Here is a 14,524-nt window from a genome sequence, read left to right on the forward strand (position 1 = left end):
CAGGCCCGGCTACAATACCTGACCCCGCCCCAGAGACGGAGCGATTGGAGTTCAAGGTAAATGTCCCTTTCTCCGCGTTCGTCTGCAGGCTGCCCTGCCTGGCCCCTGTCCGGCCCTTGTCCGCTAATCACATGCACCGCTCTTTTAAAAAAAGTCTTTCTCACACTCACGCACAGACAAACACAAACACACACACACACACACACACACACACACACACACACACACACACACACACACACACACACACTGTTGTACAAGACATGACTTTGTCTTGAAAACGAAGGCTTCCCTTTCTCCAGAGCTTTTCCATTGTGATCATTTCTGACCACTGGCTCTTATTCACACGTCTCTGCCACTCAGTCCATTTCGCCCTTATTGATTTATCAGGCTAACTTTCAGCGCTGGGAAGAGAGAGCGAGCGTATCAAGAAGTTTAAAGCAACATGTGTCGAGCTTTACCACACACACAATGCCAAAGCTGAGATGTGATGTCGCTGCCTATATATCTTATATCATAAATATCTTTTTGGGGGTTTTACAGTATGTTTCTAAGTCGACCATTTGAGAAAATGTCTGTCTTGTAAGTGGGTAATAATTACATGTATATGTCATTTTAGGGCACCTCTAATACCTCAGTATAATAATAATAACAACAATATTTAGAATATACACTTTTGAGAAAACTCAAATTGAAAAATATCCATATATAATTCCACCTTGCAGCTCTAAGATGTGAATGAGGATGACTGCATGATGTGACGCTGGATGCCAGCGGCTGCTCCACCAACATAAATAACACCTTGAAAATGTAAAGTGTAATTATTCACATCAGCTCTGCACAAGAGCAACGTTTATACTAATAAAAGTTATGGTGTAATGGGAGAGCAGGTGCAAAGGGAAGTGGAGTGTGGAGAAAATGTGTGGGTGAGGGGATTTTTTTGTGTTTTAAAGACAGTAATGAAAGATGCCTATGATTTGTGATGTGTACAAATCTGTGAAATGTGAATATTGTAATGATTACTTTTCTGGAGGTCTGGTATCCACAGACATCTCCAGGTGATCAGAGCAAATTAAAGTATGAAGCTCAAATTTTGACACCATTCTTAGGAATTTTCAAATCCCGTTTAGCTGAAAAAATGTCCTTTTATGAATGTCATTGTAAATGGTGGTTATTGAAATGAATATGCTGAAGGATAGACACTTATTTCCCACATATAGTAGTTAGTAATAAATGGCGATGCTGTTACGTCACCTTCAGCAGACGGCTGCTGTCAGGAAGAGTTTTCTAGTCGTTCTGCAAACGGCTGTTGTCCCTGCAGACCTGGATACGTGACACAGGACTGAAGTATATTGCAGCTGCAACGTGCATTTGAATACTTAAAATGTAGTTTGACAATAACATGAGTCAGTAAATATCACATAATCTACCTTGAGACGCTCAAGGTTTTGCGGGTGTATCATGAATATCCCAGCATCAACAACAGCAGCAGTCTCTGTTGATCTAAAGAGAATTTGAAATAATATTTGTATGTTCACTTCTGTATGATTACACATAAAATATTTCAATGCACAGATGTTGAACTCGGGTTCGGTTTTGACAAGCAGGCAAATAAATTTCCTTCAGTACCGTTATGTTCCTTCAAACGAACAGTCACTGATGACTGCACCTAGAGAAAAGATAAAAACTTGTGACATCCACTTGTTGTCCAGTAAAATTATGATCGTACACAATAAAATCATCTGAATAGTGCCGTTCAGGATTCTGGAAAGGACAAGAATGTTCATCAGTTCCGATTCAAAGCATGAATTATTATGTTAGACATCCAAAATTTTACCTTGTGCCAGTGTTCATGTGTTTTCTTCCTCGTTGCACGTGTGTCGATATGTGTGCGCCCGGTCACTTTGAACCTCTGGTTCTTGGCAGGAAGTGAGTCGTCAGCAGCTCTCAGTCATAAAACTGCTTTTGGTCACTCTCCCAGAATGCACTGGGAGGGGGAAGAGGACAGAGAATCTTTGTGTCACCTCACCACGGAACGGGATGTGAGGACATCGTCGAGAATGTCAATAATCGCTCGCACCGAGGAAGAGCCGCTGCAACGGAACCACCTGAGGATCAAGTCGAGATAAATTAAAATACAAATCGTGTTTTTTTTCATAATAAAGGAATGACACCTTTAAAGACAATGCCCTTAGATGACGATTTCAATTTAAAAGAAACTTAATGCAACGGAAAACGGTTTATAAGGGAGATTTTACAATAAAAACATGGCCTCTCTGCGAAAATGAAATGAGTGTGATCTATGGTGTTATTAACTTTACTTTATAATTAAATCCAAAGGTTACATCATCACACAGGTGAGAACTTGGGCAGGATTTGTATCTCACGCAAAAGGTGCATGGGGCCATTACAGGTAAAGATTTATCTTGGAAGTGTTTGAATTCACTTGTTGATTGGACACTACATGGACGTACAGTACGTGGTTCGACATGTCGGACCACATCGATATGCAATTTTTAAACTTTCTGACAAGTCAAGAATAAAGAAACTATTTTGTGAAATTGCAAAAAAAATTGTTTTGTACATGTATATTTCACAGCAATATAAATTCACTTTAGGTGAAGAGTGCAGATCCAAGAAACGTTGTACAATACATTACATTTTCAAAAAAAATTAAAAACACAAATAAGACGTATGACTCCACTGGTAAAGGCATGTGAAAATATTTGATTGATTCACAAGGAGGAAAGGGTTTTTCTTCAACACTCAAAGATCCATCTTAGACATTGATTGAGTTGTCAAAATGGCTGGAACTCGGGGCTCAGCGTTTCTCCCGTCGGGTTTATATTTGTAGCTACAACACAATGTTCAAAAGCCTTTGTCCCTCATCCCGTGGCTGTGATCTGTGTCTCAGGGCCCTTGGACAAAAGGTGTCAAATGGAGCGTTGGACTTGTTCTGCCACGTCGTCCTGAGGCCGCTCCCTAATCCTATTACTGTGGGCCTGAGGAGGAGGATGGATCCTGCACTGCCTTCATCCCAGCAGCTATTAAAGTCTACTGGGGCCCTGTGTGTGTGTGTGTTTACTCTGTGTGTGCGTGTGTTCTTGTGTGTGTAATTGCATTGTCAGCGACTTCTTATCCACGTTGTCATAATGTGTTATCCAGTGATGCGGCTCGAGGTTTGCCGTCTTTTTCGCTTTGCTACGGGGCAGGTGGACATTTCAATCTCTCACTGCAAAAGGGGTTCATCTTTAATGAGGCTGCATTTTTTCAGTTTGAGAATATTTAAAGGTTTAATGAGGGTAAAAGTTTTTTTTTCATTCTCTCACAGTCGTCACATATCTTTTTGCTTTGCTTGATTTAAATAAAAAAGATTTTTGACATCTCTCACTCTTCTGGGAGAAAACGCTTGGATTCGTTTGATTTATTGTATTGAATCATATCATACAAACCGCAGACAGACAAACAGATTATAACTTGAAAATCAAACCTTACTAAGAATTCAAAAGGCCATGTTTTATAAATCTGTTGTGGCCACATCTGTATGAAAACTGAAGTATAAGTATAAGTAGAGTAATATTACCTCAAATATTGTAGTTTTAAAAAGATGATAAATAGATAGAGAACAGACAGACAGATAGAAGCAGAAGTTGCAAGAATGACATGAAAAAATCGTACCTGACCTGCACTCGTTTTTGAAATGGACTTGAGTTTGGTCTGATGAGTGCTGGGCCAGGCTATGTTACAATAATCGATATACAGATAAACCATTGAATAGTATGACATAGTAAACTACGTATGTAGAGAATATCAGTAATGTGTTTTCCCGTGTTGAGGAAACTATTAATTCATCGCCCTCTTTCAGTCCGCCTCATTGTCTCTGAGCAGTTTTGAGTTTAAAACGAGCGGAATGAAATGTTGTCGAACGGTCTTTTGTTTTTCTGTGGGCGCAACTTATCTGGCAGGAGGACGCGGCCACACAGACAGACGCGCACGCACACGCAGCCGTCCACGTCCTCTCAATAGACGCATTTGCCCGTACATTGACCAGAGTCAATTGCCTGTCAAATGCTGTGCGCGATTAGACGCCAGTAGGTATAAGGCCTAATGCAGAGGAGCCTCCCACAGCCTGGACCTAGAGGGGTGGGGGCACTCTGTGAACCCCACGGCCCTTCTCACCCCCCCCCCCTTCACCCTCTACAACCTCCCCTCTGTTTTTCATCTCGCCGCCCCAGTTCAATGTTAATGTCCAGTGGTGTCCACTCTGCCGACGTCTCCCTCCCGGAGAAGAAAGGGGCTAAAAAGGAGAAAAGAAAACCAAACCTTCCCTCCTTCTTTTCTCACCCTGGCCTCCTCTTGTGTGCTGTCCAGCTGGCTGTGACCCTTGACCCCCTGACCCTCACTCCTGACCCCTGGACCCGTTCCCACGCCACGCCTTTTTGTGTCCACCTCGCCATGGCAACACCTTGGTCACCGCGGCTGCCACGGTAACAGATGGACAGGGGCTTGGAAATAACTTCATTCAGCCCCGCCTGGAGGGTTGAGCACCATGGACAATTTGCCCCCCCACCAATTCTCCTCCCGTCCACTGTCTCACACACATAGACATACTTGGACACACACATACACACACTCACAGCGCCCCAAACTAACTTTGACGCCTCCTGTGCTACATTCTAACGCCCCAATCCTCTTGGATCCATCTCGTCAGCAGGGGCCTCTGGGTATCAGGGCCTGATAGAGTCATTAACACAGAGATCCCAGATTCACCCTGGCATGTACACAGGACATACACAGGAATAAGTGTAAGTTGCCGCTGTCGGCAGAGAAAAGCACAACGAGACACCCCAAAGTCACCCACATATCCCATTTCACACTGCAGGTATTTATGATTTTGGGGCGTCAGGAGCGCTGACTTCATCGGCGCGCTGTAATTATCTCTGCTCTTCCTTTTATTAGCCCTATTGTTTTCCCACATCCTCCGATGAGAAAAAAAAAAGGGGGGGGGGGGGGTTGTAAAGACAGAGCGGAGCAGCGGGGGATCTGTTTGCTAACCCCGAGACAAATGACAAACTGAATAGCATCGCTGAGGAGCTCAATAAGGTGCAGCAGGAAAATGAACTGCAACAGTTTTGGTGCTAATCAGTAACTAACCTCTAAAACAAGGTTGTGTGTGTTTTGTCCCCCGTCTTTTGGGGGGAAACAGCCCTCGGACAGAGACAGTGAATGGATTAAAGGCGGGACGGTGTAATTACTGGTGCTGAATGGGGTTTGGCGCGCTGAAGAGGAAGAGAGGGTTTACACACTTGTCTTTTTGAAAAGAGCTCTGATCCTCATCATGCAACTTCCTGATGAGAGCAAACAAACAAGTAAACAAACAAAATGGCGGCCACAGACGCAGAGTTCTAATGGCTATATATCTGTTGCTTTTTTATAGTCTGCTATCCACTTTGCTGCTGTATCATCCAAATGTCCCCGGACGAATATCTTATCTTGTCTTTGTCTTGGGAAAGATTTTTTTTTCTCCCCACAAAAGTGAATAACACTTTCTGGGGTAATTATCATCTTTTGTTTCACTCTCAGGTACAATTTTTTATTTGAAATGCCTCAAATCAGGTTGTGGGCGCATGTGTGTGTGTGTGTGTGTGTGTGTGTGTGTGTGTGTGTGTGTGTGTGTGTGTTGGGCTGACTGGGAAGCAGGTGGGGGGGGGGGACAATAGGCAACCGCCATAAGACTGACCATTGAGGCGAAATCACACAAGCGAAGCCACTTATTCAGTTTTTGGTATTTCGTATCCCCCTTCTGCGTTTGAATCCCACTATCTTTTCCACTAGTTTCTCTCACCCCTCCCTCCCTCCTGTGTCCAACACCCCCCCCCCCCCCTTTTTTTCTCCCCCCTCCCCTCTGCCTCTCGCCCAATTCATTGTACCAAAGGAGATTTTCTCCATTGAGGCCCAGTCTCTTAGGTAACCCCAGCGCTGCATGAAATGAGGAGAGGGAGAGAGGGAGAGGGCGGGGAAATTGAAAGAGAGGGAGAGAGAGAGAGAGAGAGAGGGCGAAGGAAATGTAAAGGCGGAGGGGAGGAAGGGCCAGACAGAAAGGGTTGAAGTAGGAGAGGGATGAGGACGCGGGATCAGAGGAGGCAGAGGCAGAGAGAGTGAAAGATGGAGAAGTAGAAGACAAGTGCGGTCAGACGTCGACAGCGATGCAGCGAGGACTCGACCCACAACCGAGCGAGGACGAGCGAGAGGCGAGGATCAGGAAGTCTGTCACACATGTAAGGATTAATCCTTTGTGGCTGAGAGAGACTTTTTTATTTTTATCACATGCTATTTTTTTCCTGTACTACTTGATCCAGTTTTTAGGCCCCAAATGGCCTTCATGTCTTTTTTTTCTTCTTCTTTCTTTGAGGTGATGTTAAACTGATATATCATTTAGGTATTACATCCTCCCCCCCCCCCCCCCCCTTTTCTACAGGAGATGTGTTTTTGAAACGGGGTATACCTGTGCCTGTGTGGTTCCTAAAGAGACATGTGATCAGGCCTTCAGGGATCAGGGATCCAGTTTGGAGTGCTCATCAGCAAGACTGTGTGGTTTAAATGGATAATAGAGTAGATACTAATAGGTATCAAACTTTATTGCAAAGTTGTATAAATAACTGGGAAAAGTTTCATCTCTTATGTCTTCATGACAGAAAGTATCTACTTCCATGTTCCTTGGAGAAAATGAGGGAGGCTCCTGACTATTTGGAAATCAACAAATACTTTTTTTTCCAGCATTCATGTTACATAGAAAGTTGAGAGGCTTATTGTCTTTACACTTTTTGGTGTTTTTTTTTCTGGCCCTGTGATTTGACTGTAAACTTTGCTCTGAACAGAGACTTTAACTGTAAGGAGAGGAACTCTCTGAAACGCTGCCATCCTTTGTGGCCATGCTGCTCTGCACCTCAATGGTGGGCACACAGCACATGGGGTTCCCATGAATAGGCAAGGCCTCACCAAAGACCACATCGTTTGGATACAGACGGGCTCCCACAGAAAGAGAGAAAACGCCTCACGGAGCGAATCAGATAAAGAGAAAATGTTGCGTACGGCAAATCAGATTAGGGCAAGTCAGAGCTTTACTTTTTGGGGTTTTCATTTTTTTCTTCTTTTCCCTCCACCCTCTTGCCTCCAACAGAGTTAAATTTACTGCCGTTGCTGCTCATGAGTCTGATCATAATGGGCTCTACTGCTGCGCTGAGTTATCATCTCAGGCTTTTGTCTCCTTTGATCCGTGTGACCGTTGGGGGGGGCCCACTTCTTCTTTTGTAGGGGGTCACATCGCTGCCTCCTTTTGGACTGGGCTGCCCCTGGGTGGTGACCCCTTCGTTCATCATGGTGTCAGCCACACAGAGGACAGGCATGAGTTAGAGCTTTCTCTCTCACACTCTCTTGTCCTCTTTCTTTCTCTTTGCCTTCCCGCTCATTCCTCTGTTCTATTCTCTGACCATCCTTTTACTTCTTGTCCATCCATATGTGCCAACCCGACGCACGCTGGGGGTCATATGTCGTTATGAAGCCGAGCTTCAGCTTTCTGAACTGAAGCTGAATTGCCTCCTTCATCTGAGCCTCCAAAGTGTGTGCTGAGTGTGTGTGAACATACCTGTGACCGAGAGAAGGACGGAGGTCCGGAGCTGATTGTCCAAACGCAATTCTTGCGTCTGCCTTTGTGAAACCAGGAGTTGTGGATGGACATCACGCCCCTGACCTCTGAAACTCAGCGAGGGACAGACCTCCATGGACGGGGGTAAAAAACTCATCGGCTTTGTGGGGTGGATGAGTGAAACACTGAAAGACAAACAGAGAGGCACATATTGAATAGGGGCGAGTGTGTGTTTATGTAAATCTAAACCTCCGTAAGAACCTCTCGACATTTTTGGACGTCAGACCAGAAGAGTTTCAAGTTGGTCCTTGAAGAGTTTTCTGTTGAAAATGTTTTACTTGTAACTGAACGACAAGATGTAAAATGAAATAGCCAATTTTGGCACTTTGGGTTATTTTTTTAAATGATCTTCTTTTACAGGCAATTTTTGGTTTACAAGGCAGGATGGTGAAGAATTTATATCATCACTGGTCATGGAACAGAGACAGCAACTGGACAGCAGACCAGGGGGAAGTGAGGAGGAAGTCATTCAATTTATTTGATTAAAATTAGTATATGGTGAATTCGTAAACATATGCCAAATTGTGTCAATGTCAAAGTACAAGTTCATGATTTTCCAAAAAGCAGTCTGTCTGTGGAGTCTGTCTGTGGAGCAGAAAAGGCCTGAATAGCTCTCACCATGTTAAATACAGTTAAATGTGTCCGGTTTCGCACTTCAGCACCAGTGTCTAGAGAGAGGGTCTCGCTAAATTTGCACTGGAAGGGGTGAGAGTGACAGAAAAGGAGAATGAATGAGAGGAGGGAGGTGTGTGTGTGTGTGTGTGTGTGTGTATACTCATCCTCTGCCTGTTTGCCCCTGTGAATTTGCCTCTGTGTGTTTTCCTGTGTTTGACAAAGTTCAGGGGGCCAGACTTGGAGAAAGAAATGGGAAAATGAGAGAAAGCAAAGGATTTGAATGTGGTGGACAGAGAGAGAGGGAGAGAGGGAGGGAAAGAGAGAGAGAGAGAGAGAGAGATGGTGAGCAGGATGAAAACGAAGGAAAAAATCTGACAGAGAGAGAGGACGGAGAGGTGGTGTAAATTGTTGAGATTTATAGATTGAAGCTGCAGGAAGCAACAACTAAGTCTGGGAAATATGTAGAGAGAAAGAGAAAGAGAAAAGGCGAGGGAGAGAACGAGAGAGCGGGAGAGAGAGAGAGGGTGGGAGGGAGAGAGAGAGTGGGAGGGAGATGAAGAGCGAGGCTGCATTAATATGCTAATGGCCTGAGTGAATGCACAACAGGCCCACTGACCAGGCTAATCACTGGTGGACGCACACACACACACACACACACAGAGGCTAATCCCTCACACACACACACACATGCAGGAACACATGCATATGCAGTGCAGGGTAAAATATTTGGACAGTGACACATTTTGTGTTGATTTGTGTTTGTATTTCAGCACAACAGAGGTTTTATAAGGAGATCTGAGGAGACGCCAAAGTTTATGAAAATGAGGAAGAGGATTGTAGCATGGTGGCATCACCAGGGAAACTGTGTGTGTTGCAAACTTCGGTATTAGATATGAAATGATGACTTAAATGAAGTTTATATAACGTTTTTGAATATTTTTGCCTCTTTAAGTTGCAGGGAAACAGAATAATTAAGCCTACAATTCAAAACATGCAGTTTGATATGGACACAAAATATCTCATCTTGTGATATTTTAAATCCACTGAGCAGGAACTGAAACACAGCTGATAAAAGACAAAGAGGAAAATTCAAATGGAACAATTATGCCGAACCACTGAATTCACAGGATTTCAGTTGATCTGAGCTTTTGCTTTTATGTGTCTCTTGTAATTATCATATAATGTAACGTGTGTAACCAGGTAAAATGTGTGCAGGCTGCAAAAATAATAAAAACAAACTTTCAAAACCAGTATTGGTGTTTTGTTGTGCTTCTTCCTATATATATCAGTTCATCTCTACTGTAAAAAATAAATAAAAAGGCGTAAATATCTGAACGGTGCTGTATTTCTTAAGAGACAGTTTAGGTTGCAGGAGATTGTGAAAATAATGTAGACTAGTGGTAACTTTTGAAATGTGCTTGGGTTTCATAAATATTTCATGCATTACAAACTTTAATAAATAAGTTAACAAAAACACATGAGTTTTGTGTAATACCCCTTTAGCCCCCTTGAGGGTGATAAAGCATCAAAACAGACCTGAGGGAAACACCCAGCATTCAACCACAGTAGGTGGAACGGGACATCCCTGACAAGTCATGACGAAGATTTTTTTCCCTATAAAGGCAGATATATAAACTATGGACACTAAAATATATTTTGACACCTCACTGTAAATATTATCAACAGACAAAGGAAATGGTCAAGGCATTGGTTGTACAACAATTAATAGAAAAAACCATCATCATAAAATCAACAACAGCTAAGTCATTATCAAAAAGTTAATTTTGCTAAGGTCATTATACAGAATATGGAAAAAATTAAACCATTTAAACGTTAAATTAAAATAAAATGCTGGCTCAATCTCTCCGTCTTGCCATTGCCCTCTGACAACAGGTAATGACAAATCTCCAGACAGGTTGAATATTGGCATTTACTGTATAGACTAAATATCAATATTCTTTTTAATTATCATTATCATTATGTTCATTCGTGATGTAACAAATTACAAATGTAAACACCTTCACACTCTCTGTCTGACCTTCCTCTTCACATAAAGCAGTACATTTAAACTAATGTTATATGTTTAAATAACAAAATTGTTATAAAACAAGATGGAGAAATTGTGGATTTTTTCATTTAAAAAATTGATAAACAATAGCTCCTCTTTTGCCTACTTTTGTTTAACAGATTAATACTGCATTACACAAGCACATACAGTACTGCTGCTGTCAGCTTCATAGACATTCCTGATAGATTGTTTTGCTTATATTCTTTGCTAGTTTAAAATAACCATATTCATTGTATGTAATGTTTGTTGCCACAATAATGTGGTTTCTGATGACAGAAATAAATATGAATTGCATAGCCAATATAATATTGCCACAAATAAAAAAAACGGACTCTTACCTTTGCAGTTTTATTCCCATGTACAAGACTGTACATGTCATGACCTGCTGCAAGCATAGAAAAACCATATCAATAATTCATGTGAAATTTAAAAGGTGAGGAGATCATGTCTGCTCTGCCCCAGAGCAGATAATAACCTTTTCAACAGCTGACACACACACACACACACACACACACACACACACACACACTCTGAGCTGAACTCGTCTTGACCTCCTGACCCCTTGCTCTGGTTGTGTCTGGGCGCCCAGTGACACGTGAGGCTCAATAGGATGACAACACATCCAGTCTGCTGCCTCACGGAGTCCGGCTGCGGGGCTTTTGCAGTGATGCGGGGTCAGTGTTGAACTGTAAGAGAGCACTAAGCCAAATCCTCCACCATCATCATCATGTATTCATCCTTGCAGGGGGAGGGAGGGTTGACTACGAGGCAAAGTGGGGGGAGAGAGAAACACACACACACACACACACACACACACGGGGCCTAGTCGCCACATCTTTTCATGCGAAGAAGCTGTGCCGCTTAACCGTCAGTAATCCATATTTATTTGCACTGAATATATATTTACAGCTTTTAGTTGGTTTATGGCGAGGAGGTTAGGCAGCGGTAGACCCAGTGGTGCTAACCCGGTTTGTGTTGTGGCTCTCTGGCGCTCCACCGAATGCATTCGGGCTAACTAGCTTGCTAAGCTAGGTTAGCTGGGTGGGCTAAACGTCGCTGTAGCGCCTAGCATGTTTTGCTAGCTTAAACGAGACGTGGCGTTATTTGCACAAAATGAAACGTTTCGCTTTAAACGTCGAGTGGACGTGCGCGACAACGGTCTCGTTTCTGTCCGAGGAGCGTTGCTAGCACGCGTCGAGTAGCTTCACGGTTGACACGAACGTTTTAAGAGCTAGTGGCTAACGTTAGCTCGCACGGGGCGGTACGGTGGTTTGTTGCCATCTGTCTGGGCTCCGTCTATCCTCTGGAATGAGACGGGTTTTTTTGCCCCTACTCAGTTGAATCGAGATAAATGAGTCAGTGTTTAATGTCAAGGCGATGTTTCTTATGAGGTAAACGTCTCGGGGTCTTTGCTCTGTGCTGTTGAACAAGACAACCCTGGCAACAGCTGAACAAGCGGGCAGTTTGGCAACGTCCGACTGTACCGTGGCCCCCCCTCCCAAAAAGAGAGCATCAAATACACTAATATTTCAATTGACATGCAGCTCCTCGAGCCTTGTGATGGACGCAGCTTGGTTCGCTTTGTTGTACAGTTATTTGGACAGTAGTTGTCATCCGGAGTGCCTCTCACACAGAAGCTCTTTTTCTTGTGTTGGAATTTCAGAGCCGTTTTTGGTTTCCCCCACACGACTCCGGCCCGGGCCTCAGTCCGCGGTCTTGAGTTTGACAGCGGGCGGAATTACGTCGGTGTGAAGCCGCCAGCCCACCGCTGTGCCCCCAACCACCAGCACCACCATGGGAGACAGTCGAGGTGAGAAAATAACTGCACGTGCAACAACCTGGATATCTGGTAACTCTTAATGTTGATATGAACTAACATTTTCACAAATCGTTGTTACGCGTTTGTTATGTCTACTGTACAATCACGTATGAAAGATATGGAATATGATGAATCAAAGACTTGCTTAGAAAACAGTGAAGCTGTTCAAAACAGTGAAGCTGTTCAAAACACCTTAGTGACAGCATGCACAGTTGACCCTTTGACCTCCCTGCATTCCAGGGCATACAGTCATTTGAAACTAGGTCAGTGAGGGTCAATCATTTAAATGACCAATTCCACCTTTTGTCCAAGGCACGATTCCTTGAATATATTAAGTTGTGTTCACATGGCAGTGCAAGCAGCGGCCTCTGCGGATACAATTGGCTGGTTTTCTTCCCAGCGTGTTTGAGGCAAGACAAAAGAGACTAGAGATGTGATGACAGCCGAGTACAGTCCACAGCCTCAAGCAGTGAGAATGCAGCACACAGCCGCCTGCAGAAGAATGTACCAACCTAAAATCATAAATTAAAACAACTGGCACGATGAAAAATTGCAAGCAGTGGAAGGATGGAGGTGGAGGGTTGATTAAATCAGCTAAATTTTACCTCACAAAGTTTGTCAGTAGTTCCCAGTACAGGGGGGGAAAATATATTAAAAGGTCGTCAAATCAAATTTTTTATTTACGTGCATCATATTAAAGTGTGTTATCTTTGAAAAATTCCGGTCCATAAATGGCCATCAGTGCCTGCAGATTCAGAACACACTGTCAAATAAGGGCCAACAGATACTGAGAAATGTAGAGAATCTTTGTTGTCCATCAAACCCTTGGATGTTAGGTGAAAAGAAAATCAAAATTGTATATATTACACTGTGAAATGAGGACGTTTAACCGATGTGTTTAGCACAGTGTTTCTACACTGCGGTGGTTCGCCACAGTCTAATTTGTCCCCTTACAGTTCCATTACAGACTTAAATATTTTTACACTTCTCAGTCTTTGCCATAGATTGATCTCTGTGTGGCAGCTGCCACAATATCAACATTGACTGCCACATATTGATTTTCTTTAAGTCTCCTCACCGGCCCTCTCTGTGTACTTGTCATTGAGGGACTGAGCTCATTGGCTAAATCACAAAATATAATCAACCTTCACTGGCCCGACCTGAGTTTAAATTAATTTACCGTGTTCGTTCTGCTGTTTTTGGCAACAGATTCCCACAGCCCGGACAGTTCGTCTGTGTCCTCCCCTGCATCGGGCCAACGCTCCCCCCCGCTGGTTCCCTCAGCCGCGTCCATGACCTCCCTTCCTCCCATCACCACCACCGGGGTCAACAGCCCCATCAGTAGCATCGGCTCCCCCTTCTCTGTCATCAGCTCCTCGCTAGGCTCGCCTTGCCTCCCCGGCACACCATCGGTGGGCTACGGGCCCATTAGCAGCCCGCAGGTAAGGATATCAAAGTCAGGGTTTATTTTTTGAACAAACACTTCTTATCCAATCAGTTGTTAAATTTTCTATAACAGTTCAAACCTAAGAAATTATACCTAAACTTCTACTTGGTCAAGGGCAAGGAGAAGCTTTGCTTACTCCACACCTCATAAGCCATACACATTTCTGATTGGGGACAAGAAATGATTCTGATGATGATTGAATGCTGATTCTGTGTCAGGGAGAAAACAGAGCTGTTGCCAGTTCACCCAAGTAATATGAGGATCATAATCCATGCTTGGCCCTTTTTGACATTCTACGAAAAGAAAACTGCCCCCCCCCCCAAAAAATTTTTTTCCCTGCAACTGGAGAAACTGTCAGTCGCAACATGTATTCGTCTCAGGCCCCGTTCCAACTCTGGGAAAAAGAATCAAATCTTCTAGCAGACTTCTTGGCCTGATATTGGCGTGCCTAACCCATGGGATAAAGTTTATTGACAACTTCAGTGTCCTTTGGAAGACTGATCTAAACCTGGGGGGGTTCATGCAAACATCACTGGATCAAACTACTTTTAAATACCATAGGAGCAGAATCAATCCTTCTTGATGTCACCGTTGTTTCTGCCATTCTCTCAGATCAACTCAACAGTGTCCATGTCAGGGCTCCATGCAGTGAGCAGCTCTGATGATGTGAAACCTCCACTGGGCTTGAAGCAGCTGTCCCCCCACAGCCCCGGGCCGATGCTTTCCCAGAAACGCCTCTGTTCCATCTGTGGAGACAGATCCTCTGGTGACTATACACCTTCAGTACAACTCCTATTTTCTCTGCAATCGTCTTATAAATTTCAGCTCTGAATGAATTTTTCATCGCACTTGTTTTTAAAAAAAAGTTAT

The 14,524-nt window shown here is 43.6% G+C and overlaps 1 protein-coding gene and 1 long non-coding RNA gene across 9 annotated transcripts in view; one reads left to right on the plus strand and one right to left on the minus strand.

Moving 5' to 3' along the window:
- Nucleotides 1-11,095, minus strand: LOC124849801. The gene is made up of 7 exons (XR_007030351.1): nt 10,727-11,095; nt 7,646-7,830; nt 2,081-2,108; nt 1,838-1,987; nt 1,630-1,669; nt 1,431-1,503; nt 1-1,323 (listed from the first exon to the last, which is right to left on the minus strand). It is a non-coding gene; the product is annotated as an uncharacterized LOC124849801 (long non-coding RNA).
- rxrba (retinoid x receptor, beta a) overlaps nt 10,943-14,524 on the plus strand; it is an 18,699-nt gene continuing 15,117 nt past the window's right edge. For 2 of the 8 annotated variants that reach the window (XM_047330358.1, XM_047330362.1), the window contains exons 1-4: nt 11,147-11,255; nt 12,052-12,237; nt 13,417-13,649; nt 14,267-14,420. In XM_047330358.1, coding sequence (XP_047186314.1) covers nt 12,183-12,237; nt 13,417-13,649; nt 14,267-14,420 — 442 coding nt within the window. In that variant the 5' untranslated portion in view covers nt 11,147-11,255; nt 12,052-12,182. Of the gene's footprint in view, nt 11,077-11,146; nt 11,256-12,051; nt 12,238-13,416; nt 13,650-14,266; nt 14,421-14,524 lie in introns of those variants that run through there. The other 6 variants (XM_047330361.1, XM_047330364.1, XM_047330363.1 and 3 more) reach the window with 4 other exon arrangements.

This window comes from Scophthalmus maximus, chromosome 22 (genome assembly GCF_022379125.1).
Source record: "Scophthalmus maximus strain ysfricsl-2021 chromosome 22, ASM2237912v1, whole genome shotgun sequence".
Taxonomy (NCBI): Eukaryota; Metazoa; Chordata; class Actinopteri; order Pleuronectiformes; family Scophthalmidae; genus Scophthalmus; species Scophthalmus maximus.